General features: G+C 39.4%; 11 protein-coding genes across 11 annotated transcripts; 6 read left to right on the top strand and 5 right to left on the bottom strand.

Moving 5' to 3' along the window:
• Positions 1-1443: 1443 nt before the first annotated feature.
• On the bottom strand, positions 1444-2067 carry GCK72_004032 (uncharacterized protein; the record flags this gene model as incomplete). The annotated part of the gene is made up of 1 exon (XM_003101549.2): positions 1444-2067. One exon carries the CDS (start codon positions 2065-2067, stop codon positions 1444-1446), a length of 624 nt encoding a protein of 207 aa, XP_003101597.2.
• A 317-nt stretch (positions 2068-2384) lies between these two features.
• On the bottom strand, positions 2385-5555 carry GCK72_004031 (uncharacterized protein; the record flags this gene model as incomplete). The annotated part of the gene is made up of 4 exons (XM_003101513.2): positions 2385-2613; positions 3671-4518; positions 5072-5388; positions 5438-5555. 4 exons carry the CDS (start codon positions 5553-5555, stop codon positions 2385-2387), a joined length of 1512 nt encoding a protein of 503 aa, XP_003101561.2.
• A 1044-nt stretch (positions 5556-6599) lies between these two features.
• Positions 6600-11065, top strand: GCK72_004030 (uncharacterized protein; the record flags this gene model as incomplete). The annotated part of the gene is made up of 7 exons (XM_003101557.2): positions 6600-6767; positions 7174-7509; positions 9354-9460; positions 9504-9622; positions 10505-10656; positions 10706-10868; positions 10920-11065. 7 exons carry the CDS (start codon positions 6600-6602, stop codon positions 11063-11065), a joined length of 1191 nt encoding a protein of 396 aa, XP_003101605.2.
• GCK72_004029 (uncharacterized protein) lies at positions 10450-11071 on the bottom strand (the record flags this gene model as incomplete). Its single annotated transcript, XM_053724414.1, has 2 exons — positions 10450-10685; positions 11008-11071. 2 exons carry the CDS (start codon positions 11069-11071, stop codon positions 10450-10452), a joined length of 300 nt encoding a protein of 99 aa, XP_053588608.1.
• A 371-nt stretch (positions 11072-11442) lies between these two features.
• GCK72_004028 (uncharacterized protein) lies at positions 11443-11760 on the top strand (the record flags this gene model as incomplete). Its single annotated transcript, XM_053724413.1, has 1 exon — positions 11443-11760. One exon carries the CDS (start codon positions 11443-11445, stop codon positions 11758-11760), a length of 318 nt encoding a protein of 105 aa, XP_053588607.1.
• Positions 11761-12218: 458 nt separating this feature from the next.
• Positions 12219-19714, top strand: GCK72_004027 (uncharacterized protein; the record flags this gene model as incomplete). The annotated part of the gene is made up of 12 exons (XM_053724412.1): positions 12219-12307; positions 12353-12628; positions 15402-15604; positions 15656-15731; positions 15788-16162; positions 16208-16292; positions 16933-17031; positions 17082-17194; positions 18356-18559; positions 18607-18805; positions 18853-18922; positions 19422-19714. The coding sequence occupies 12 exons, from the start codon at positions 12219-12221 to the stop codon at positions 19712-19714; spliced, it is 2082 nt and encodes a 693-aa protein (XP_053588606.1).
• Positions 19715-20669: 955 nt separating this feature from the next.
• On the bottom strand, positions 20670-21023 carry GCK72_004026 (uncharacterized protein; the record flags this gene model as incomplete). The annotated part of the gene is made up of 1 exon (XM_003101522.2): positions 20670-21023. One exon carries the CDS (start codon positions 21021-21023, stop codon positions 20670-20672), a length of 354 nt encoding a protein of 117 aa, XP_003101570.2.
• A 460-nt stretch (positions 21024-21483) lies between these two features.
• On the top strand, positions 21484-21858 carry GCK72_004025 (uncharacterized protein; the record flags this gene model as incomplete). Its single annotated transcript, XM_053724411.1, has 1 exon — positions 21484-21858. The coding sequence occupies one exon, from the start codon at positions 21484-21486 to the stop codon at positions 21856-21858; it is 375 nt and encodes a 124-aa protein (XP_053588605.1).
• Positions 21859-23911: 2053 nt separating this feature from the next.
• On the top strand, positions 23912-24628 carry GCK72_004024 (uncharacterized protein; the record flags this gene model as incomplete). Its single annotated transcript, XM_053724410.1, has 4 exons — positions 23912-23928; positions 23977-24262; positions 24319-24499; positions 24555-24628. 4 exons carry the CDS (start codon positions 23912-23914, stop codon positions 24626-24628), a joined length of 558 nt encoding a protein of 185 aa, XP_053588604.1.
• Positions 24629-26062: 1434 nt separating this feature from the next.
• Positions 26063-26398, bottom strand: GCK72_004023 (uncharacterized protein; the record flags this gene model as incomplete). The annotated part of the gene is made up of 1 exon (XM_003101536.2): positions 26063-26398. The coding sequence occupies one exon, from the start codon at positions 26396-26398 to the stop codon at positions 26063-26065; it is 336 nt and encodes a 111-aa protein (XP_003101584.2).
• Positions 26399-26560: 162 nt separating this feature from the next.
• GCK72_004022 (uncharacterized protein) lies at positions 26561-26890 on the top strand (the record flags this gene model as incomplete). Its single annotated transcript, XM_053724409.1, has 1 exon — positions 26561-26890. One exon carries the CDS (start codon positions 26561-26563, stop codon positions 26888-26890), a length of 330 nt encoding a protein of 109 aa, XP_053588603.1.
• Between the last annotated feature and the right edge of the window lie 31 nt (positions 26891-26921).

Raw genomic sequence — 26921 nt, 5'->3', positions numbered from 1 at the left:
ACCAAAAAGTTTGACGGCTCATAACTCGGTCCACGTGAGCATTTCGCTGATTTTTTTTGTAGTTTTGGAATCAGCAGAGTCGAAAGTACCAGGGGTAAAATTTTTAGAAAAAGTTCAACCCGCCTCTTCATGAACTTCCCTTGTCAGAAAATGAGTATTATGATTATAAAAAGCAACGGAGACGCGGCGGACAAGAATCAATAAATTTTAAAATATTCTCTGACCAGCAAAAACAATGAAAAAACGGCCGGCGAAACGTTAAAAATGAGTAAATCTGGAAGCGACCCAAAAACAAACTGCGAAGGAAATTTAGTCGTAATAAACAATTAACAATCAACGATTTTTATCAGAAAATGTGCAGAAATTTCTGGAATTTTCTAGTAAAATCTATTATATGCATTGTTGGGTAATCGTATATTTTTACAGTCTCACATACTGTATACGTTAATGTAGGTCAATCGAATCAATCGATATTCTATAGGGCTGACCTATCTCACTCCATTCACACATTCCCATTGTGTGTCTCACTACTCTTCCATTCTTCTCGTCATACACATCCAAATCGCAATGCCACCACCACCATCAGCTCTCGTCCCATTCTCTACTTCCCCAACTATCCTGACTGGCCACCCGCGTACCGATCTCGCCACTCTACTCGATTTAGCCGAAGCTAAACAAGCCGTCTTCCGGAAACAAGGCGTGTCCTATCGATTCGTGCTCAATGGGAATTTCTATAATGATTTGTGGAATCGATTGGAGACGTTGCCGTTGGATAGGAAACGACGAGCCTCATTGGATAGCATCCCGGAGGCGAAGAGACGGAAGACGATTTTCAGCACGATTTGGAACAATTTGAGAGCCATTTTCAGATTTTTTGATTTAAATGTGTGACTATTAGTCACTGACTAATGATTTTAATTGTAATAATTTGTTTTAATAAATCTTATTAATTTCGAAAAATTTCTTGCTATCGAGCGTTTGGGGAGGACCGCTATTAATGTGGTGTTTTGAAACCAAATTGTCTCGGTTTCAAATCTCAAAACTTAAACATTTCACAATGTGTGAATGGAAGGCTAGGTCAACGTCATAAAATATCGATTGACCTACTTTTATATCTAAGACTGTAAAAGTATAAGATTAGCAAACAGTTGTCACGGAAAATTGCAGAAATTCTGCACATTTTCTGCCGAAAATCGGGGGAAATAATGGGAAACTAACAAAGTTAGAGATTTTCGAAAATCAACTTTGATTTTTCCCAGAATTCAATTTTTATGTGTTTTTTGAGTTCTGTCCAATTTCAACTTCCAGAAATGTAACCTTGTGTTTTTCTTGGGAGAGTTCAGTTTGGGGGATTCTTCTGTAACCTTCTTGACTATGGTTACAGTAATGTGTCAACCTTCAACTTTTGAAAAAAATTTTTTTTTCAAAAGTGTTCAAAAGAGATCAGACAGTAATGTCTATAAGATCATTCCAATTATCAGATGGATTTCCGAAGAAAATGTTATCCAGAGCGACATCGATCTCATTGAGCCCATGAGCTTCATCAAACTCCTTGAGCCAGGCTCCAAAATCTTCAATTGGCTCCAAGTCTGTTGGATTAAGATTGGCGGCTGGAGCATCGTATTCTTTGATTTCCAGCGATCCATCGTCAATCGGCGATGTCTTAGAAGTTCCTGCTCCTGGATTCTGCCATAAGATCTCAGCTGGATCCATCAATAACATTGGCTTCTCAAAAAGTGAAATATCGAATGGTGATCCAGGTGATGCTCCTGAAACTGCTTCAGATCCCAACTCTTCATATGCCTTGGCCTGCTTTGCAGTTGGCGGAGCGAATTCTGAATCCTCCGAAGCTCCACGCTTCAAGGATTCTGGAGTCTTCTCAGAACAATTTTGAAGTCTCTTCCAAAGACTATGGTATAGCTGACGATTCAGCGTGTTTTTTTGGAGCGGGAGCTCTTTGAGCTTCCCGTAGATCTCATGTTTGGCTATTGCCATATCCATAAGCATTGTGATATCCTTTCGTTCGTTTCCAGTGAAATATTGATCAATTTCCAGGTGTGAAAACATTATGACTGAAAAGTATACTAATAAATAATAGAAAATTGCAATAAAACGCAATAAATCGTAATAAAAAGTGGTAAAAATAAATAAATGTGACGGTGCGACGCTGAGAATCAATATTTCGTATACACAAAGGTCCCACCACGAAAATTCCATGGGAGCCTTTTCACCGTAAACCGTACCCAGATGACCCTACCCAGATAACTAATAACAAATAAATCTTATTTTAGGTTACAATTATAAACATATCATTGAGGGGCGTTCTAGATAACTAAACAGGAAAAACTACATTAAAAATACAGAAAATTATCAAAATAAATAATTTAAAATTTGAAACCAAAAACATGCATAAGTTTGGATTTCAAATTATTCTGCGATGAAATATTCGAAGATCGACGGGACACTTCCATTGAGATATTCGACGTCGTGTTACTGTCATCCGACTGTTGATGTCCTCGCATCGTGGCGTCCTCCAGGGTGTCCGCCGCTTCGTACTTTCCTTGCCTACGGTAGACGGCCGCCAAATTTTTGACGGATGTGATGATGTCAGGACTGGAAATAAGAAATTTGAATACCAAAAGTCCTCGAATTGATTCATTGAGACTGAAAACAGGTTTTTCGACCAATTTTTGAAGAATTTATGCCAGAATTTTCAATTTTTCAATAGTTTTCTCAAGAAAATTGCAAAAATAACTTTTTTAAACCAAAAATTAGCTGAAAAATGCACACAGAATACATTTTTTCCGAAAATTCATGCTAAACATTCAATTTTTGGGGAAACGACACCAAAAAAAGTTATACTTTCAAAAAAAAACCGTCAAAATTACAGAACTCGCTTCAAAATGAATATTTCCGAACCGAAAATATACCAAAATGTAGATCTCAGCGAGTTCTATGTCTCTGATATAATACGGGCCCGATTAGGATTTACTACTGCACCTCGGACCAGTCGTATTATAGCAAACACATAGAATTCGTTGATATCTACATTTTGGTATATTTTCGAATTGGAAATGTTCATTTTGAAGCGAGTTCGGAAATTTTCGCGGGTTAATTTTTGAATATATAACCTTTTTTTGGTCGTTTCTCCCAAAAATAGAAAGTTTAGCATGAATTTTCGGAAAAAAATGTGCCGAAAATTCAGTTTCGTGTATTTTTCGATCGATTTTTGGTTAAAAAAGTGATGTTTACTTTTTTTTTCTTGCGAAAACTATCGAAAAACTGCAATTTTCAGCATAAACTTCTGAAAAACTGTGATTTTCCGATTTTCCTATCTACAATACTTTCTGCCTCTTTCGGTGTTAAAAATCAGATTTTCAGCTTATTAATACGAGTTTTTACCAAAATTTCCAGACGATTTTTGGCAATTCGTATATTTTGGGTAGTAAAATCTCGTTTCCAACTTCAAAATGACAATTTTAGCCAAATTTTTTTGCGAAAACAATCAAAAAACGGTAAATTCTGACACAAATTCTTCAAAATTTGGTTGAAAAACCCGTTTTCGAGGACTTTTGGCATCTATTTTAGAGTGGAACTCAGATATTCGTTTACTTTATGACGTAAAATATCGATTTTACAGTCAAATTTCAGGCGAAACCCCTCCACTAACTTATCCAAATACTCCAACTGCCTCGTCTCCATCACCTCCATCTTCTCCCCTTTCTCCATCTTCCTCTGCCTCTCCTCAGCCACCTCCCACAACGATTTCCCCTCAATTCCACCCGATTTCTTGTGAATTTTCGTCAGAATCGTCTTGTACACGCCCTGCGCCTCCTCATACTTTCCCTGCTTCAACAAGATCGACGCCAGCTGATTCTGAGTTTTCAGGGTGTTCATGTCATCAATGACGTCAAGTCTTTCCAGAATTTTCAGCGCTTTCCGGTGACAATCCTCAACTTCTTCATACTTTCCTTGATGAAGACATAGCAACGCCAAATTGTTCAACTGTTTCGCCACATCCGGATCGTTTTCTCCAAAAACCATCTCTCGAATCTTCAAAGCACGTCTACAGTACCCCTCAGCCTCCCGATATTTGCCACGCTTTCCGAAAACTATCGCCATATTGTTAAGAGTCGACGCGACCAACTGATCCGTCTCGCCGAAACATTTCTCGCGAATCGCAAGCGCCTGTTCCAGATATCCACTCGCTTCCTTATACTTTTGCTGGTCACGATACACCATTGCGAGCACATTGAGCATCGTCGCCACATCCGGATGCTCTTTTCCACTTGTGCTCATCAATTCCTCTAGTGCTTGCTTACAAAGTGGACCGGCGATCTCTGTTCGACCTTCTCGAATATACTGGATGACGAGAGCGTTGAGAGTTTGAAGACGGCTCGGGGCGGAGTTGGATTGCTCATTGTTGTGGTTGTTCATTTCCTCCTCCGGGTCGAATCCGAGATCCAGAACGTCAATGATCGGGATTCGAGAGCTTTCGTCGGCGAGGCTCGCGGTATTCTGGAAAAATGAGATTTGAGGCTGAAAATTGGCAAAAAACCGATTTTTTAGCAAAAAATCGCTTATTTTACAGATTTTTAGTGCGAAAACCCGTTTTTTGTTGGTTTTTGAACTTTTTTCAGCTTTTTCTTGTTAAAAAACGTAGAAAAATCGATTTTTTGCTGGAAAAATTGAGATTTTAGAGTTGAAAATTGTAAGAAAAAAAAAACTGGAAACCCAATTTTTGAGCAAAAAAATCGCTCACTTTACAGATTTTTAGTCTGAAAACCCGGAAAAACGCTGGAAAATCAATTTAACATGAAAAACCGATTTTTCAGCTTCTCCTTATTAAAAAGCTCCGAAAAAACAAGATTTCCAGGTGAAAAACGCTAAAAAATTGATTTTTCAACAATTTCGTGACAAACTTCCATATTCTTAAAAAAACCATTTTTTAGTGAAAAATGGCATTTCCAGGTGAGAATTTGTATATTTTTCGGATTTTTTCTTTCGGAAAACCACTGAAACTGCTGAAAATCGGAAAAATACCGATTTTCGCGACGAAAAACCGCCGTACCGTGTCACAAATCACATTCTTCATCGAATCCAAGAATCTCAACTGATTCAGCTCTTCCTCTAGCCTCGCCACAGCAGATTCCGACTCTTGAAGTCGTTTCTGAGTGTATGAGAGCTCCTCACGAAGCCATCCGTTCTCCTCGTTCAATAACTTCTGGAGATCTCGCGTCTTCTGATTTCTGAGGTCATCTGATCTCATCATTTGAGCGACGAGCATCATCAACGACGTCTCATCGATCCCGGTCATCAATTTCTCGAAATTCTCGTTGACTTGAGCGTTTTTCTCTCGAGGCAGAGAGATTTCGTCGTCGTTGAGACCTAAAATCAATTCTATAATAAAAAATATATATATTTCAGACGGTTTTACCAGAAGTAATCGCCTCCAAAGTCCTTGAAATCGTGGAATGCTCGTCTCGAAGCAACGAGAGGCCTTGTTGCGCGGTTTTCAGGATCGTTGTCATTTCTTCAGTTGAAATTGTAGTCATTTTACCTGAAATTTTATAAAATTGAGCTGAAAAATCACTAAAAATAACGGAAAATAGAGATTTTTACGATGAAAATCGGAAAAAATCGTCAAAAATTCAAATTTTCAGCTTTCCCGCCGCCGTAAATCAAACTTGGCACGTTGCCAACTTCTCCCACCTGCACATCTAACTCCTGCCACGACCAAAAGTACTGTAGAGATTTTGATTTACGGGAGGCGCGAATTTCCGAATTTTCTTGTTTTTTTTTCTGGAAAAATGATTTTTTGTTCATTTTTTGTGATTTTTAACTTGAAAATAAAGATTTTTGTTAATTTTTGACAATTTCAAAGCATGAAAACCGTCGGAAAACGTCCAGAAATTAGCTTTTTTCCAGTTTTTTATAATAAAGAGATGTTGAGTTTTTTCCGCGTGAAAACATGCAAAATACAGTGCTATTTTTGGTCGAGAGAACGGTTTTCCAGGGGTAATTGTGATTTTTGCAATTTTTGCATCGAAAAATTGAATAAAATATGATTTTTGTCGATTTCTTGGGACTTTTAACTTTAAAAATAAAGATTTTAAGCTAGTTTTTGACTATTTTGAGTATTTTTTACCGGAAACCGTGGGAAAACTCCCTGAAATGTGTTTTTGAAAGAAAGTATGATTTTTTGGTGAAAATGTGATTTTTGAGTTTTTTCCGTCGAAAAACCGAAAAATAATCGGTTTTTCCTGTTGAAAACTGATTTTCCAGCGTTTTTTCGGGTTTTCAGACTAAAAATCTGTAAAATGAGCTATTTTTTTGCTCAAAAAATTGGGTTCCCAGTTTTTTGAAGAAAAGAGCGAAAATTAAAAACAAATTATGACTTTTTATCGTTTTTATGCGACTTTTCATGCTTTTCCCTCAGAAAACTGTTGGAATCTCTCGAAAACTGTCAATCTTCGATCGTTCCCCGCTAAAATCTCATTTGATCTACTTTTCCCCCGCCAATTTTCATTTTTTTCTCTTTTTTTCCCCATTTTTCCCCTTTCAGCACTCATTATCCCGTTTCCAGGCGTCGAATCAACATGTCATCGTATGAAGAACGACAAAGGAAGCGAAGCGGTGAGGATATCACCTCAGATGACGTCTCACTGCCGAAAAACGTGCCGACGGGCGGTTCGAATCGTCTGGAACAAGTGAAAATCGTGATTGAGGACGAGTTGCAGCCGTCTGATAACTCATTGTTTGGAAAGGTGTTGATTTTCAGAGATTTTTAATGATTTTTGATAATTTTTCTATAAAAATGATAGCACAGTTCTTACAACTGCGCCCCATCGCAAACGAGAGAGCACACAGATTTTCATAGTTTTGACCTATTTTCGCTATTTACCATAATTTTTTCGGAAAATTATTACGAAAAATAGCGGAAATAGGTCAAAAACTGTGAAAATCTATGTCGACGCGAGAAAAAAAACTCTGCGTCTCTCTTTCCGATACTCTCTCGTTTGCGGTGGGGCACAGCACAGTTCTTACAATGTGCGCTCCACCGAGATGCCCTTGAAAAATGTGCGTCTTTTTCCTCTAAGTCTCTCAATTTTGCACACAATTTTCTTTGGTTTCGGTAGAGCGCGGTTTAAAGAAGCAAAAATCCTTTCTCAGTACCTCCTCCACGGCTCTCCAATTAACGACGACCAGGCGGAATTCAACGAATTAGTCTACGCGTACAGAGTCCATCAACGTATGATGCAACTGTCCTTCTCCACCATCGAACAATTCCTCGAAGAGCACAACGAAGGGCAGAAACTGCGAAAATGGGAGCCAACTGATGTGAAGAAGCTGTCGGAGGTTGAGTTGGTCGGACTCCTCTACTGGATCGAAAAGCAACGGCCATATAAGGAACTGCCGAGTGAGGACAAGTCGGCGTTGCTCATGAGATATTCTGTTCGCAAACTCAGCTTGGACCATTTTTACAGTGCATCGAAGCATCCAGTACATGTGAGGATATAATCCTATTGGGAAAAAACACCAGAATTTGGAATTTTTTCGCGTACAAGACTTGAAGTGCCGCATTGAATTGTGGGCGGAGCTTAAATCTCCTGATTTTTTTTTAATTAAAAGGTATTAGCAGTCCACCAGAGTTGCGCGGAAGTGATTTTTTTCTAAAACGGAAGTCGGAAGTCGGAAGTAAAATTTCTAATCCGGAAGTCGGAAGTCGGAATCAAAATTTTGAAAACGGAAGTCGGAAGCCGGAAGTCGGAAGTGAAAAAACGCCCGGAAGTCGGAAGTAGATTTTTTCGCAAAGATTTTAACTCCTAGAAAAAGTTCATAAAATTCGCGAAAATCAGTGGAAAATTAGTTTTTGGCTGAAGAAAAGCTCATTTTCTGTCTTTTTAGACCATTTTTCCTTCTATTTCTGCGAGATGTACTTTTCCGAAATCCCACAATTATGGAATGACGGAAGTCGGAAGTAAACATCCGAAAACGGAAGTCGGAAGTAAAATTTTGAAAACGGAAGTCGGAAGTCGGAAGTAAAATTTTGAAAACGGAAGTCGGAAGTCGGAAGTGAAAAACAGCCCGGAAGTCGGAAGTCGGAATTCCGCGCAACTCTGCAGTCCACCCTCCTCTTACAACTGCGCCCCATCGCAAACGAGAGAGTATCGACACGGTTTTTCTGAGTTTTTGACCTTTTGTCGCTGTTTTTCATGATAATTTACGAGAAACCATTTCAAAAATAGCGAAAATAGGTCAAAAACTGTGAAACTGTGAAGAGTTGCACGGAATTCCGACTTCCGGGCTGTTTTTCACTTCCGACTTCCGTTTTCGGATGTTTACTTCCGACTTCCGTCATTCCATAATTGTGGGATTTCGGAAAAGTACATCTCGCAGAAATAGAAGGAAAAATGGTCTAAAAAGACAGAAAATGAGCTTTTCTTCAGCCAAAAACTAATTTTTCACTGATTTTCGCGAATTTTATGAACTTTTTCTAGGAGTTTTTGAATCTTTGCGAAAAAATCTACTTCCGACTTCCGTTTTCAAAATTTTTCTTCCGACTTCCGGCTTCCGACTTCCGTTTTCAAAATTTTGCTTCCGACTTCCGGATTAGAAATTTTACTTCCGACTTCCGGATTAGAAATTTTACTTCCGACTTCCGTTTTAGAAAAAATCACTTCCGCGCAACTCTGTTGTGAAAATTTGTGTCGGATACTCTCTCGTTTTCGATGGTTGCGCAATTGTAATAAAAATATTGGGTTAATAATGACTTTCGAGAGAAATTCGATTTTTACATTAAAAATACACAAATATACTGCAGAAAACAATGCAAAATCGATTAAAACACGAATTTTTCATAAATTTCAGTATTATCGGAACAAAAAGTTCTTTAATTTCGAAGGTAAAAATTTTGAAAAATACCACTTTTTCATCAAGTTTGATAAGGAAAAAAGAGTAAATTTGATGGAAAAGTGGTATTTTTCAAATTTCTTTCCCGCGAATTTAAGTAAATCGAAAAAAAAATTTGAATTGAAACTTTGCCCTGAGCTTGCGGAAGTAAATCCCAAAGCGCGAATTTTGCGAGCCGTTGAAAAATTTCAAAACTTTTTGTTCCGATAATAATGAACTTCAATAGAAATTCGTGTTTAAATCGATTTTTCATTGTTTTTTGTATGTTTTTTCATGTAAAACACGAATTTCTCTCAAAATTTTTTACCGCTCGTTAAAAAAATCAGGAGGAATTCTATGCGCGACGCTTGCGTTTCAGCTCGTAAAAAATTCGAAGTTCGTGCTGAAACTTTACTTTTTTAAATTCAATTTATCAACCTCTAAACTCAATAATTTTTCAGTGCGACAATAGGGAATTCGTCATGAACAACTACACGTTCGTTCCAGAAGACCGCACTGGATTCGAGCTCCCTGAAGACGATGCACATCAGATTGAAGCAAAGAGAGGGTCAGTTAATCTTGCGATTCCAAAAAAAAAGGATCATTTTCAGAGCGTTCTCCAGAACTTTCAACCGATTCTGGAACAACGTCATCGATCGATTCGTGCAATTGAAGATAACCGATGCGGAGATTGTCTTTCTTCACTGCATGCTGTTGTGGAGTGAATCAAGTAAGGGATTTGAAGAAGAATAATAGTTGCGAGCTCAGTAACTCGCTTCAAACTCAATATTATGAGCTGAAAAATATACCAAATGGTAGATCTCGACGAGTTCTATGTCCGTGACCTACTCCGAGTCGAATGGCGGAGGTGCATGGTGGTGTGAAACAACATTTTCTGAAAACGTATACGAGACACAGACGAATCGGTTTCCATTGCGAAATTTTGATTACGATGGGCTGAAGTTTCAGAAAATACAGAAATTCGGCGAAAAATTTGGCCAGGGAGATGGCCTAGGTGGAGAAAGTGAGTCCCTTCGTTAGCCTTTTTCACTTTTTTGAACAAGTTTCTTGTAGTATTCTGTGATTAGTCAAGTTCCTTACAGAAATGAATGTCATTTGTCAAGCATAGCGAAATTTGTGAGTAGAATTTTCAGGAAGCGGAGTTTTAAGCGTCTCTTTGAAATAAATTCTTGGCGACGCTCAAAACTTCGCTGACTGAAAATTGTGCTCACAGGTTCATGACATTCATTTATAAAAGGAATACGGCTAAACGCAGAAAACTACAAGAAACTTGTTCAAAAAACGAAAAAGCCTGAGGGACTAACTTTCTCCATCTAGGCCATCTCACTAACCAAATTTTTCGGCGATTTTTTTTCTTCTGTATTTTCCTTCAGCCCATCGTAATCAAAATTTCGCAATGGAATCCGATTCGTCTGTGTCTCGTCTACGTTTTCAGAAAATGTTGTCTCACACCACCATGCACCTTTAACTATCCCTCATCCGTAGGGTCAGAGACGCAGAACTCGCTGAGATCTACATTTTGATATGATTTTCAGCTCATAATTTAGAGTTTGAAGCGAGAAGGTGCTGAATGAAAACTGCAAATTTCCAGACAATTCTCATGTGACCGAGGAGACCGTCAAGAAGATGGAACAACGTCGTGATTGGGCGACGATTCGACTCTGCACCTGGTATAAAGACCATAACCTCGAGAATCCGGACCTCCGACTCGAGAAGATTCTCTTGTTGCTCGACGAGATTGAGGTACTGTAATCCACAAGTCTCTCTCAATGCTATATATATAAATTTCCAGATAGTGTGCGATATGCACTGTCAAGACTTCATCGTCGCCAAGATGTATGAGTTCTGCGACATGAGTCAGTTCTTCTACGAGAAACTGTGCTATGCTCCGTGCAATACGAACATCGACAACGTCGATCCGGATTTCTTCGAGAAATTCCGACAATATGCGAAAGGTGAGAAGACTGAGAAGGAAGACAGTTAATGCCTTAACAAAGAAATTTCAGCCTCTCCCAACGAGGAATCGGAAGCTGACCAGCGCCGTCGAGGAGAGGAGAATCTGCAACAAGTCGATATGGATTCAGTTTCACTCACTCTCAATCCACACCTTTTGCCATGCGTTCTGGCTCCACTGCCGGATGATAATCCTTAATCTCATTTGTATATATTGTTTGATTATATTGATTTATGATAGGCTAACGTTTTTTTTTCTGTAAAATGACTTCCCCTGCTGAAACTATGTATATTATCATCGATTAGAGATCAGCGCGTCCATAAATAACCCATTCCTGGTTTTTATTGATTTAGTCGCGGACCTCATCTAGCTATCCCTGGGACAGATGGTCGTGCAGGGCCACTTTCCCAATGGGGAATTCCCATACAACCATCTCGAGATGGTTTTGGCGAGCAGTTATTGAGTTTTTTTCTGTTTATTTTCCATTATTTTTTACCCTTTTCTAGCGTTTTCTATTCTTTTTATTCATTTCGTTTTCTTTTTTTATCAATCTCTCTTTCCAGACCCCTCTTATAATGCAACTTCCACCTCTTCCACCTACCAACCCACTCGCAAAACTCTACGCACTAGCGAAACGGAAGACAGTAAAATTGCAAAAAGATAAGAAGCTCCCGCTGAGAATTCGATGCATCAATTGGAACTTTTATGAGAAACTCCGTCTGGAATTCAAAGGAACTGCTCCTGCCAGAAAGAGGAGGAGTCACGACGAGTCAGGGGGAGGATCTCCGGTGAAGAAGCAAGCGAAAATGGAAGACGTCGGGAGTCAGAAGACGTCGGAGACACCGGATGTGGCTGAGCAGGAAAACATCAACTCGGCACCACTTTGGGACTAATTATGATACGCTTTAATTACCATAGTTGTCACCGGGCGGATCCGGGCCTTGTGCGGGCATTGAGATAACTCGCTTCAAAATGACAATTAGGAGTCCGTCAACCTGTCAAATTGTAGGTCTCGGTGAGCTCTACTCAAATATATTTTCATTTTCACTATGAGTTTAGTGAGAACCGCTGTTCAAGGCCCGGCCACTAAATGGATTGTACAGCGGTTCTCACTAAACTCACAGTGAAAATGGAGAAAGAATCGAGTAGAGTTCACCGAGACCTACAATTTGACAGATTGATCGACTCCTAATTGTCATTTTGAAGCGAGTTATCTCAAGGCCGGTAACAACTATGTTAATTACGAATATTTCATCAATCAATAAACTTCATGCATTTTTTGCAACGTGAACCCTAGCCTCCTCCGTTGTAGAACAACTCATTATTTCAATTCATTTTCTAACTTATAATTATGACTAGCTGTGCAATTATCAAATCTCGAGAAGATCAACAATTAGAGGACTGTGTAAAATGGGTTAATTTATTCCTGAAAGATTTCAAGTGAGCGATTACAACATTCAAAAGTGACACCTACTTGATTTCCAGCGAAACAGACGTATTTTACGATTCGGGGTTTCTGGATTTTAGTGATGAAAAAAGTCTGGCTTGGGATATGCATGGAACAATGATTAATTACGAGAAAATTAGAAGTGTCGGTGTCTGTGTCTATCATGATCCATGGCCATTCCACGCGCAACAAGGAAATCTTAGAGATTGTTGGTTGATAGCTGCGATGATGACGATTCCGAGGAGAAGGAAACTGATGGAATGGATATTACCGGAGAATGAGTTCTCGTTGAAGCATGGATTGTTTTTCGTTAGGTTAGTAAGTAGGACACGAGAATGATATTAGCGCAGAGCACACTTCTTACAACCGCGCTCTACCGAAACCGAGGAAAATTGTGGGCGAAATTGAGAGACTCAGAGAAAAAGAGGCAGTTTTCAACGGCATTTCGGTGGAGCGCAGTTGTAAGAACTGTGCCAAGCGAAAAATGACTAATGGTGACCGTGGAGTTATGGAGCGTGGCCTATACTCCTTCGAAATCTGAAAAAAAACGCTGATTCCAAATATATACATTCAGTTTCTGCCCTTGAGTTCTGAGTTTCGAGAAAAACAGGGTCAAAGTTCTGAAAAATGGCAAATTATTGCCTTTATGGCACGCCAATTTTTGAACTTTGACCTGGTTTTTTGTCGAATACCAGATCTCGAGGGCAAGAACAGAATACCGTAAAAACTGTATTAGAGCGACACCTCTAAAAATACTCAGGATTCATGAATATGATTATCCCAGTGTGTTATTTTCTTGGTTCTGATTAGAAGCAGCGTGATAAGTAACCTCTAGACCAACAAATAAAACTTTCAAAACAGTTTTCGGCTCAATAGGCAAAGAATGGTCCCAACTGCAAAGAATGGTTCCAAAATTTTGGGTAACACGAATTTCAGAATTGAATGGTCCCAACCAGAGTTGCGCGGAAGTGATTTTTTCTAAAACGGAAGTCGGAAGTAAAATTTGTAATCCGGAAGTCGGAAGTCGGAAGTCGGGAGTCGGAAGTCGGAAGTCGAAAGTCGGAAGTCGGAAGTAGATTTTTTCGCAAAGATTCAAAAACTCCTAGAAAAAGTTCATAAAATTCGCGAAAATCAGTGAAAAATTAGTTTTTGGCTGAAGAAAAGCTCATTTTCTGTCCTTTTTGACCATTTTTCCATGTATTTCTGCGAAATTTACTTTTCCGAAATTTCACTGTTATGTAATGACGGAAGTCGGAAGTAAACATCCGAAAACGGAAGTCGGAAGTCGGAAGTAAAATTTTGAAAACGGAAGTCGGAAGCCGGAAGTAAAATTTTCTAAACGGAAGTCGGAAGCCGGAAGTCGGAATTCCGCGCAACTCTGGTCCCAACCCCAAAGAATGGTCCCAACCGCAAAGAATGGTCCCAACTCAAAATTTTCAAATTTTTCAGCAAAACTAATTTTCACTCCCCTTTTTACCTAGGCGGGGTGGGCCACTCAAAAATTTTTTTTGGGGGGATTCCGAATCAGTGTGCTGAAAGAGGGACAAAGCTTACACAATGAGTGTGATTCTTGTGAGGGATCACTTTTCACCATATCAGCCAAAAAATTCGAAAATTTTAGTCAATTTTGAGGGACCATTCTTTGCGGTTGGGACCGTTCTTTGCGGTTGGGACCATTCTTTGCCTTTTGAGCCAAGTTTTCTTTTCCCGTTTAACTTTAATGAGTTTCTGAAACCAAACCAGCGACACGTCGCTCTAATACAGTTTTTACGATATATATTTGGAATCAGCGTTTTCTCAGCTCTCCAATGATACAGGTCACGTCCCATACAGCACCGTCCAAAAGGTTGTAAACTTTGCCCGTTTTTAGTTGAAATTCGCCAACTTTGAGAGGGTCTTACGGTATCACTGATTGTCCCCACAAACTAAATTATGTATAAACCATACAGACCAAAGGTAGAGCTTCATTTTAATAGTTGACCACTTTTTTGTACCGACACTCCCTAGCAAGTTACGTATCGACAAAGTACTTAAGTCTAGCTGACCCCTGTTCCTCAACTTTAAAGGCGCATATCTCAAAAGTGGGTGGAGCTATCAACAAGTTGTAAACTACAAAAATGTAGATCAATTCTTTATGTATGACAAACTAAAAATTCGAGTACATCAGACTACGTATAAGTGACAAAACTTTAGAAAATTCAAATTTTTTGGAATTTTATTTTGAAAAATTTTGATTTTAAGACACCGTCAAATCATCCCAATTTATTCTACAATGTTGAATTTTTGATATGTTATGAATTAAAACTAAATCTCCATAATTGTAGTTGATCTTTGTTTTTGTACGGACATTCCCTAGAGAGTTATGGTCATTTTAGGACTTTTGAACTATTTTGCACTGAAATGGGTCCATTTGAGGGAGTAATTCCTTTGTCGATATGTAACTTTCTAGGGAGTGTCCGTACAAAAAAGTTGTCAACTACAAAAATGAAGCTCTACCTTTGTTCTATATGATTCAATTAAAACCTACTAGGTGTGACAGTCAGAATTACTATGACACTATCTCAAAGTTGGTCATTATATACAGTACCGTCCAAAAGGTTGTAAACTTTGCCCGTTTTTAGTTGAATGTCGCCAACTTTGAAAGGGTCTTACGGTATCACTGATTGTCCCCACAAACTTAATTATGTATAAACCATACAGAACAAAGGTAGAGCTTCATTTTTGTAGTTGACAACTTTTCGATACGGACACTCCCTAGCAAGTTACATATCGACAAAGTAATTTGTCCCTCAAATCAACAAATTTCAGTGTAAAATAGTGCAATTTTTGAGCTTTCTCCTTAAGATGACCATAACTCTCTAGCGAGTGTCCGTACAAAAAAGTTGTCAATTACAAAAATGAAGCTCTACCTTTGTTCTGTATGATCCATTAAAAATCTACTTGTTGGGACAATCAGTAATACCACGACACACTCTCCAAATTGAGCAATTTCAACTGAAAACGGCCAAAGTTGACAACATTTTGCCCGGTACTGTACCTCCACAGTCACCTGGAGGCCTTCCCTAGTGAATACACTTGAGGTTCCAGACTGTACATCAAAAACGCCTGGACAGTATACGTTGTTGACGGCCATTTTCCTCGCCAGGAATCCAAATCCCGTTCCGAGTTTGCACGTCTAACTCGCAAGGAACTATGGCCTGCATTGATTGAAAAAGCGGTCGCAAAAGTGTTGGGTGGGTATCATATGCTTAACGGAGGAAAAACAATGACCGCATTCAAGTGTTTAACGGGTTGGTTCGGTCGGAAAATGAGTTGTTACAAAAAACAGGAAGAGTTTTTAGGCGACAGTTGTTGCTGGTATGAATTGGATAAGGAGACGAATCTCAACTTGTTATGGAGAAGGCTTCAACAATTTCAGTGGGGGCTTTCGATTCGTTGTGTTTTCTTTGAATCAATGAGTTTTTTTTATTCAGATCTTCCGGATATCTTATGACAATCTCAACTCCCAAAGTCCCCGATAGAACTCGGTTTGATGAGAAAAATCTAGGAACAGGACATGGGTACTCCATACTGGACACTGGTATCCACGAAGGCCATCGACTGGTTTTAATTGGATCCACTAATAACAGGAAGTGGAATGGAAAATGGTCGGAGTTACCTGCTTACAACGAAGAAGTGACAAAAACGTGGAATGAGTCCAGAATGAAAAAAGTCAATAGGCGATTTTTCTGGATGGAGATAGATGACGTATGTGAATGGTTCAACGGCCTAACAGTTTGCAAGTTTCGAGAAGGTTGGAATGAGTTGAGAACTGGCAGGTGTCGATGGAAGGATCGAAAACAGGAAAGGTAAGGAATAACAGGCAAGCGATTTGTTTCAATACTACTCCCCAGAGCGATTCGTATTCGTATCAAAGAGCGAATCAGGATGACTGTCAAATTGATTGTTGATTATGGGAGTGAGGACACAAAGTATATCGTAAGTTTTCTAGTTTCCTTAATAACTTCTTAAAGAAGGACTGGAGTCATATTTTTTTTGATTTCAAATTTTAATACTTCAGAAAATTCTGAGCAACTTTCATCATTGGATCATGTGCTAAAAAATCGCTCTAAACGCTCTAAATTTCCGTTTTCCAGACTCAAAATAAGCCGTCGTAAAAGAGTTTTCAAAATAATTTCTCAATTCCTCGTTTCCTCGCTTTTTCAACAAGATTTTACGATATAAATTGAAAAAAAACGGCATTTTATTGAAGAAATCGAGAAAACGAGAAATTGAGAAATTATTTTGTCCGGGGGGACTACACGATGGAGAAAAATTCGCGTGGGAAAACTCTTCCACCTAGGCTCATTTTGAGCCGAGAAACGGGAATTTAGGAATGCTCCAATGATGAAAGTTGCTCAGAATTTTCTAAAGTATCAGAATCTGAAATTTAAAAAATATGACTACAGTCCTCCTTTAACGATCCGCCATCCGGCCTGTAGTAGGTCAAGGAGATAGATCTCGCTGAGATCTCCTCTTTGATATATTTTTCATCCCACAATATTGATATACGCGCCGGTCCGTGTCGGCCCGGTTTGCAAGTATGCCAATATCTTCATAATCTTTCTGTTTAATACAGGGTATCGGCTTAATCAACATTCATACAATCAACAAGAATAATATACCCGAATCCATTGTTTTCTCTCATAGTGTCGTGATGACTTTCTTTGAAAAACAAGTAAGTTGCGCCTGTCTGCTCCAGGACGTTAAGCTATAACTTTCTTTCAGGGGCAGGAAATTGAGGAAAGCGATCCGTTTTATTTAGAGACTGGCGAGTATCTCATTGTGTTCAATAACTTATTCGATACATGCGTGTTTGATTATGAATTGATTCTTCGCAGGTTTGTGTATTGAAGTGGAATGGGGCATAATTATGGGTGTCCCCTAATTAAAACTGCCCGAAATAAAACTACTACAAATTTGGATCGTCAAAAATCTAGATGAAATGGTTTGAACCAGACTTGTCACGGGCCGGGCCGGGCCGAAATCGAAAATATCGAATAAAAATTTAAAATTCAATAAAAAGGTAAATATGTTTGATAATTTAATCATTTTTAGTCTAAATTTTCGAGAAATTTCAGAAAATTGTGTTACAAAATGAGTACACATTTTTGAATCCGGGCCGGCCCGATTTTTGACAAGTCTGGTTTTAACATAGCTTTTGCCCAGCTTTTAGTCGGTACGCGCTCTATTGATAACCGCGAGCATTAGGGTTACGGTAGGGGTCATAGTTGTACGGAATGACATTTTACATTTTCCGGAATACGGAATCCGGAATGACGAAAAAACTCGGAATTCTGAAATTTCGGTTTCCAGAATTCGGAATTTTTCTATAAATTTGCAAGGCCAAGTCCATTTTTTCGAGTGTTTTTGATGATAAATAAAGTTTAAAACTACTTTTGAGAATCAAAACCGAAAAAGAAGTACTATAGCTGTCTTTTAAACTCAAAAAATTTTTCAATTTCAACTTCTGGATTTCGGAAAAAGGAAACTCAAAAAACCGGAATCCGGAATCCGCATACCTGTCAACCGGGCCGGGGCGTAACTCGCGTCAAACTCAATATTATGAGCTTAAAAATATACCAAAATGTAGATCTCGACGAGTTCTATGCCTGTGACCTACTACGGGCCGGATGGCTATTCGTTAATGTGCCGCGGGCCGGCAAAAATTGCCAAAAAACGCGAAAATGACCAAAAAAGCCATTCTAGCACAGCCCGCGACATATTAACGAATAGCCATCCGGCCCGTAGTAGGTCACAGACATAGAACTCGCTGAGATCTACATTTTGCTATATTTTTCAGCTCATAATATTCATTTTGAAGCAAGTTACGCGCCGGCCCGTGTCGGCCCGTTTCGGCCCGGTTGACAAGTATGGGAATCCGGAACCAGAATGAAATTGTTCATTTTACGGAATCCGGAATTACGGAATCCGGATTCCAGGCAACTATGGTAGAGGTGGTCAACCTCACAATTGGTGACTCAAGAAAAAACGTGTTTCAGCCCAACTCCAATGAATAACATCTCCTACGAATATCTAACATTTGAAAACGATGAAGCTTCCGATCGCTCATTTCAGAGGATGATCACCGACGGGGCTCGACCTCCTATAGAACTTCGAAACGGCTTATTTCTTCAAGAGTATTCGAAAGGGAACTTGCTGATTTTGATTGCGAAGAATCACACCAAGGAATCGATCAATATGAGGTAAGCTATTCGTGCCCGGACTCCTGGGGAGCATTTTATTTTTTCAGTCTCATCGCTAAGCCAGATTTCAAAGCCATTATAACTATCAGAATGAATATAGATAATTGTTTGGCTAGAGACAAAACGTTAATGCCAGCTAAATACTTGAAAATTCGTCCAAAACGCCTATATATCCTCGGCGTCATGTGGTCATTTTCGATGAGTTTGGAAAACGAGTCGCGGTTGAGTTGTTTGTATTGCGTTCGGGTTAGTTATTGATCGAGTGTTGGGAAGAGTATTTATCAATATTTCAGACTCAGGAAGAGAAGATCAAGAATGATAAGGAGACTAACAAAAAAAGAGTAATAGAATATTGGAAACAAAGTCAGTTCTGAATAAGTGTCTTCTTTATCTGAACTTCTTCTTCATACATGAATAAAATGTCTTATTTTCATCTTTTTGTTTTTTTTTTAGTTTCTCACAACAACACAACGTCTTCCTACATGTGGAGCGCGGTTACACAACGTATAAAATGACCTGATTCCTCATTCACACCTCGTTTGTCATCCTTCCTAAACGACCCAATTCTTATTTTAACCTTTTTTCCTTTGTTTCATATTTTTCCTTTTTTCTAATTCTAATTCTTATATTTCTTATATTTTCAGCGACATGTCTTTCCCACCAGCCACCCCGTCATCACTCTCTAGCGTATCTGACATCCGGAGTCTGATCCTGATGTCTAGAACCAAACATTTCAAGCTCATTGAGCAAGAGGATTACCCATGGAGACTCGTCGCCACCAACAGAGCATTCCACGTGGATTTATGGGAGAGACTTGAGGAGATTGAAGAGGAGTAATCCAATAAACGACCATCGTCTGCAGAAGAAGAATTGGTAGGAGCGAAGAAACAGAAGACGTCGGGGGATTCAGAAGACATTGAGGATCCCCCAAGGCCGGAGGGATCGAATGAGTTTAGTGACGAGTGGCTGAAGGATATCGAGGAGTATGATGGATTCGAGGATTCAGAGTATTCAGAAGCCGACGATCAACCAAGAAATGGTAACTGTGACCTAATTGCTCGATTTGAGGAGTGGATGAGAGACAACCAAGATAAGGAAATCGAGGAATACGAAGGATATCAGGATCTTGTTGCTATTTTTAAATTTTATAAGTGAATCATGTGTCATAATTATCATTACAACAATAAACCAATTTTTTTCTTTTTCAAAATCAGTTTTTTGTCCTAAAATCGATTCCAATTCTTAAATACTAAAATTCGCTTGAAATTTGAAATTTTCGGATTTTTAACTTTCCAATGGTATAGAATATGTCATGATGAGTTCTGATATAGAGAATTTTTGTGAAACTGAAAATTTCCACTTTTCAGATTTTTATCAACTTTGAGAGCCCGTCACGACTTTCGTAATAACCAAATTAATCAAAATTTGTACTTATTGTGTAGATCAAATTTAGATCTCCATTTTTGTAGTTTACAACTTTTTTGTACGGGCGGTCCCTGGAAAGTTACAGCACGTCAAAGCCGCTGACCCTCTCGTGGGAACTAACAGAGTCATAGTGGTTTGGAGTGCTATAACCCGCTAGGGACCGCCCACACAAAAAAGTTGTCAACTACAAAAATGGAGATCTAGATGTGATCTACAACATATCAAAGATTCAGAATTTTAGAATAAAATGGGATGGTGTGACGGTATCTTAACATTTAAAAGTTTTCAATTTTTTTTTTTGAAAAATTTGAATTTTCTAAAGTTCTGTCATTAAACGTAGTCTGATGTACTTGAAATTTTAGGCTAGACATAAACCCAACCACAAAAACTACAGTACCCCACTAATTATTAATATTGCATCAATTATCTACTTGCTTCACCCTCAAATTGATTTAATTACAATTTCAGGCAAAGACCCATCAGTCAACTTCGAGAGCTTGCCACGTGGTTCCGTTTTGCACAATTATATCAAGTTTTAAATATTTGTGCAGATAAAACCTAGCTCTTTGTTTTTGTAGTTGACTTCTTTGTCATACGAAGCTTTCCTGAAAACTTATGTAATAAGACAGTTTGGAAAAAAAAGAAAAAGTTTATTATCAAAAGGTTATTATAGAAAAGTTATTAATTAAAACAAAGACACACTTTGCATATTTTCCAAAACCTCCTCAACATCTTCATCCTCATCGTCATCCGGGCACTCGAATCCATCATAATCTTCAATATCCTGAATCCACTCGTCAAACTCATCCATTGGCTCCTTGACTTCCGATTTCTTGACGATCATCTCATCAGTCTCCTCGAATTCCCGAGATGCCGTTTGCATTTGGGTGAAGCTACGTTTCTTGGATTGACGTGGTACGACTTCTGGAGTAGCGTGGGGTACTGTAGATGTCTTGGTCTTCTTGGTGGGCGGGGCGTCTTCAGTGGTGGAGATGGGGCGCTTGTGGGAACGGCTCACTTGGTAGGTTGAAGAAGACATAGTTATAGCTGAAAAATGTTATAACAGAGATAATAAATAAAGAAGTCGTTCACAAAATATAAAAATGGGAAAATATAAGAATTGGGTAACTGGGCAAGTGGGAGAGGAGGGATGTGAGAAGGAATGAATGAGTTGTAGATGGGGGAATCAGGTCCTTATATACCAGGTGGATGGTGGACAGATGGCGGACGCATCTTCACATATTTAAGACTTTCTTCCCAGGGTCTTCCCCAACTCACACTGCTCTCTGGGTCCTCCCAATTGTTATTCCCTGTCACTCATCACCCAACTACCCGACGCAGTGGGAAAGATAATTAAATAATTATCATCACATATTCAGGACTGTCGACCCAACTCACACTGCTATCTGGGTCACACTATTTTCCATTTGATCCTTCTCCCAACCTCCCTATTACCATTACCTCATCACCCCAACAGCATCCCTTCTTTTCAGTGTCCCATGTCTTCCAATGCCCCAATGCTCACTGGAAACGGGCTCACCGACCTCCCGAATCTCATCGAAATGGCCAAATGCAAGCATTCAAAGTTTATGAAGAAAGAAGAACGCCCATGGAGACTCATCGCTGTCAACAGAGCATTCCACACGGATTTATGGGAGAGACTTGAGGAGATTGAAGAGGAGGAATCCAATAAACGACCACCGTCTGCAGAGGAAGAATTGGTTGGAGCGAAGAAGCAGAAGACGTCGGGGGATTCAGAAGACACTGAGGATTCCCCGAGGCCGGAGGGATATGATGAGTTTAGCGACGAATGGCTGAAGGATATCGAGGAGTATGATGGATTCGAGGATTGGGAGGATTCTGATGATAATTAAATAGTTAGTCATAATAAACTAATTGATTCTCTAATTGTCTTTGTTGGATTAGGCTTAGGGGATAGGGGAAGGTGCAACCGCGCTCCACTATATTTAGCATACTTGCAAACCGGGCCGAGACGGGCCGACCCGGGCCGGCTTGTAACTCGCTTCAAACTCAATATTATGAGCTGAAAAATATATCAAAATGTAGATCTCGACGAGTTCTATGCCACTGATCTATTACGGGCTGGATGGCTATTCGTTAATGTGCCGCGGGTCGGGCTAGAACGGCTTTTTTGGTCATTTTCGCGTTTTTTTTGGCACTTTTTCCAGGCCCGCGGCACATTAACGAATAGCCATCTGGTCACGGACATAGAACTCGCTGAGATCTACATTTTGGTATATTTTTCAGCTAATAATATTGCGTTTGAAGCGAGTTACAAGCCGACCCGGTTTGCAAGTATGATATTTAGTTCGCAGCAGAGTAAACCTACATTTGAGAAAAACTCGTAAATCCGCATTTAAAATCTCGAAAATTTGTACAAAAACTTTGTAAATCTACACTCGTAAATCCACATACCTAAAAGCTCGTAAATCTACACATAGAACGATCTGTAAATCCATACAGCGGTTGGAGAAACTAAAATCGTCGTAAATCAATGCAGAACACCTCGTAAATATACATCCAAAGTATCGTGAATTTACATTACTGGTAAATCTACACATGATGCGTTCTCAGAAGCTGTATTACGTTCCTTATTATATTTTCAGACACAAATGTTATTATACTCCCAGAAGACACTCTCCATTTTGAATAACAAATCATTATTTTCAAGAATTTCTCCTACACACTCTATTCCTTTGTATCCTCAATAAGGAAGTATATATCAATGCTGACCTTTGAATTCTGGAAGTCCTTCCTTCGAACCATCCAATGGGGTGGGGCCTTTTTAGCAGTCCTTCTCAACTCCATTCTCATCATTTTAATCGTTTTTCGATCCCCCAAACACCTCGGAGCATATAAATACTTGATGTTTTACATTTCTATTTTCGAAATTGCCTACTCTATCCTGGACGCTATCGTCGAACCAAATGTATTCTCACACGGGCCCGCATTTATCGTATTCCGAAACTTCAAGCATTCTTACTTTGGAAGGAACCAAGGATTCTATCTAATCATGATGTATTGTGGCAGTTTTGGATTATCGATCGCACTGTTTGGAGTTCATTTTATATATAGGTATAGTGCGGTGGATTGCGTGTTTCGGAAGAAGTATCTGGAAGGGAGGAAAATGACAGTCTTATTTTGGATACCGGTGGTTTATTGTGTCTGGTGGTCGATGGTGGTGATGGTGATGTTTCGGTCGAGTGGCGAGACGGATATGTTGATGAGGTGGGAATGTTAGGCCACGGGAAAGTTGAACCATAGCATAATGAGATCATAGGAAAATTGAAATATACAGTACCCTACAGTAAGACATTCAATTGATCCTTTTTCAGTTGAAAATAACCAACTTTGAGACGGTGTTACGGTATCACTGATTATCCCCACAAAGTAAATTATGTATAAACCATACAGTACAAAGGTAGATCTCCATTTTTGTAGTTGACAACTTTTTTGTACGGACACTCCCTAGCAAGAGACATACACCAAGTAATTTATCCCTCAAATCGACCGATTTTAAAGCAAATTAGTGTGATTTTTGAGCTGTTGTCTTGAAATGACCATAACTCTCCAGGGAGTGTCCGTACAAAAAAGTTGTCAACTACAAAAATAGAGCTCTACTTTTGATCTGCATATGTCATTAAAAATCTACTAGATGGTACAATCGGTATTACCATGGCGTACTCTCAAAGTTGGACAATTTCAACCGAAAACGGAAGAAGTTTGCAACCTTTTGACCGGTACTGTAGGCCCCTGTAGGTCCAGGAATGTGCGGAACAAAAATTGGAAATTCCGAAACTTTCGACTTCTCTCGGAATCTTTTCCAGCCGGAAAACTTCCGATTTTTTGGAAATTTCGCACATTTCCGATTTCCGGTTTCAACAAAAAAAAATTTGAAAAATTTAAATGAAAGTGCATTCCATGTTAGTTAGGCCACCTGCAAATGTTCGGCCACCATACCTAATTTTCAGATCCCCCCTACTCCACGGCTACGACAGCCGAATCGAAGACATCTCCTACGTCGTCGCCGTTTTCTACACCACCGACACTCCAAACACCCACCAACTCTCTCCTAATTGGTCAGCGTTCCTCGGAATGAGCAATATGTGGTTTATGATCTCCACTTCCTTGTTTTGTGTCATCTACTTTGGTATCAAGTGTTATTGGAAATTGACCAAGTCATTGGTCAAGTCGAAAATGTCCTCGTATTATAAGAAATCTATTCAACAGCAATTGTTTCAGGCGCTGGTTATGCAGGTATCTCATCTCAGGTCTCAAATAGTAAACTCTATAAAAATAATAATAAATTTCAGACCCTAATTCCAGTGGTCCTCATGTACGCCCCTATCGTAATTCTATTCATATTCCCAATGTTTAATATTGAAGTGGGATTTATTAGTAGTTTTATCACAGCCACTATCGCTATCTATCCAGCTGTCGATCCGCTACCAACTATGTTTATTATCGAGAATTATAGGAAGACATTGTGTTGTTGTGAGAACGGAAAAACCCCTGGGGATGGGAAATTAATGAAAATAATACATTTCAGGTCTGTGGATGAGGAAGAAGAAGAAGGTTGCGAAGGCGGCGGTGGTGAACAGATCAGTGGATATTCAGAATTGAATCTATACTATAATTTTACCTAACGTAATTAGGTCCCCAGAGTACCTGCGTGCAACCATCGATGCCTACCCTAGACGTCTTCGTGCTGTCATCGAAAAGAGAGGAGGTCGGATGGAACAAAATTAGCTGATAATTGTTGCTATGATCATGAAAAAACTTTTTGTTGATTCTCATGGTTTTCTGACTTTTAATTTTTCAGATAAAGCACTTATAGCTTGTGCGGGTAATTCTGCGCCACCCTGTACGAATCTCCAGTGTAAAATTTTTGACCTACCAATCGACGTTCTGATGCCACCTCGAGATTTCGTTAGTCTTATTGAATTCTGGGCAAAGTTTGAAAAACCAATCGGGACATGCTACTCACTTGCAATCGATTCACCTCAAAACTTATGAAAATTGTGAATAAGACTGCTCGCAAGTTCAAGGCGAAGAAAAAGTTTGGAGGGCGGTAAGTGTGCTCTATTGAGAATTCCACCCTGACTCTTATTTTCAGATGCATAAGAATCCCGTCAGTTCTAGGAAGAGTTATTCGAGTGATTGTGGAAAGAAGATTTGTGGAAGATGGAAGCGAAGGGGAAAAATGGATGCTGAAGTTGGAGGTGTTGGGAGTCTGACTCATTTTCCTGTTTGTTCTTTTTTTGATAGTAATAATGTTTATTATAATAAAATTGTTCTTTCTATCTACATATTCAGTCGTCCGGCCCAAGAACTACAGTACCGGCCAAAAGCATATCATATTTTGCTGTTTTCAGTTGAAAAAGGCCAACTTTGAGAGTGTGTCATAGTAAAACTAACTGTCCCATAAAATGACTTTTTATGGGATCAAACAGCCCAAGACTAGAACTCCATTTTTGTAGTTGACCACTTTCTTGTACGGGTGGTCCCTAGCGAGTTATAACCCTTCGAACTATTAGGACTCTGGTAGTATGTATATACGAATGGCCAGTGGTTTTGACGTGCTATAACTTTCCAGTGTGACGTTGTACAAAAACGTTGTCAACTACAAAAATGAAGCTCTATTTTTGAACTGTATAATTAATTGAAAATCAATTTGATGAAACAATCAGAATTTCTATGACACACTCTCAAAGTTGGGCAATTTCAACTGAAAACGGCTGAACTTTGTATCTTTGTGCACGGTATTGTAGAAGATCTACGTTTTGGTATACTTTTTAGGATATTGCGTTTCCGAGCTGGCCCGGTTTGCAAAAATACAGTTAGGAACACTTGGTAAGCCTTAATAAGGTCATTCACGTCAATATCCGAAAATGAAAACACGAATTTTAAATTTCTGACCCGTAAAACACTATTTTTATAAATAAATCTATTCCACCAAATCTCTTCCCAATAGAGCGTACATGAAACAAAAACAAGTCGATATTATTATTACTGATTTATTAGGCAAGATTAATGAATTATTACAGGTTAGGACAATCAATAGTAATGAAAAGAGATAGTAGCATTGAAGCAGACCCGTTTGATCTGGATCTTCTTTGATTCTGAATCCGAATCCTTGACAACAAATGGATTAGGCACTAGATGAACTTGAGTGATCAACGGCTCCTTCCATTCCGACTCATCGCGAAGACGTGGAATCTGACGACGTCGTTTTTTGGCGGCAGGGATGTTGTTCTCCTTGGCGTAGTCCCCCCAGGAACCGAGCGAGTTGAACACGTCGTCGGGAGTAGCATTGGGGAGGGGTTGGGGGGAAACCGTAGGAGAAGGCTTAGAAGTCTCAGAATATTGAGCAATTGGAGGAGAGGAAGACATGGTGGGGAGATGGTACAGAGTGAGTAGTAAGGAGTAATGACACAGACGGTCCCATAGGGGGGTCAGGTCAACCAGAGCGATAAATATCTTTCTTCCCAGAGCTTTTCTTCCCAGAGCACCTACTGTCACTAGTGTTCACTATTTCCTACTCAACTTCCTATTATGCCCTTCCCAGCTCACGCTATGCTCAAACCAAAACAAGAAATCGATATTGTTGATATACTGGAAATGACCAGATCTAAACATGAAGAGCTCCTTCATCGAGAGGATTTGAGATTGGCATGTCTCAATCAAAATCATTTTGTGTCTTTGTGGAGACGCCTGCAACAGGACTCATCCAGGCCTGTGCCAAGGCTTCCGGTGGTGAAGACGTCTTCCCAGAAAGCTGTAAGACCACTGAAAGCTAGCGAACCCAGCAAATCGACGACTTTTGGATCAGTTTGGGGATTCTTCAGGGAATTGTGTCAAGGGTTCAGAAACCGGTATGACTAGTCACAGTGGTAAGAGGGTGCTCTGGGAAGAA

The sequence above is a fragment of the Caenorhabditis remanei genome, chromosome II (assembly GCF_010183535.1).
Source record: "Caenorhabditis remanei strain PX506 chromosome II, whole genome shotgun sequence".
NCBI classification, from domain to species: Eukaryota; Metazoa; Nematoda; class Chromadorea; order Rhabditida; family Rhabditidae; genus Caenorhabditis; species Caenorhabditis remanei.
The sequence above is the reverse complement of the archived record's forward strand: the minus strand, read 5'-3'. Positions and strand labels throughout refer to the sequence as shown.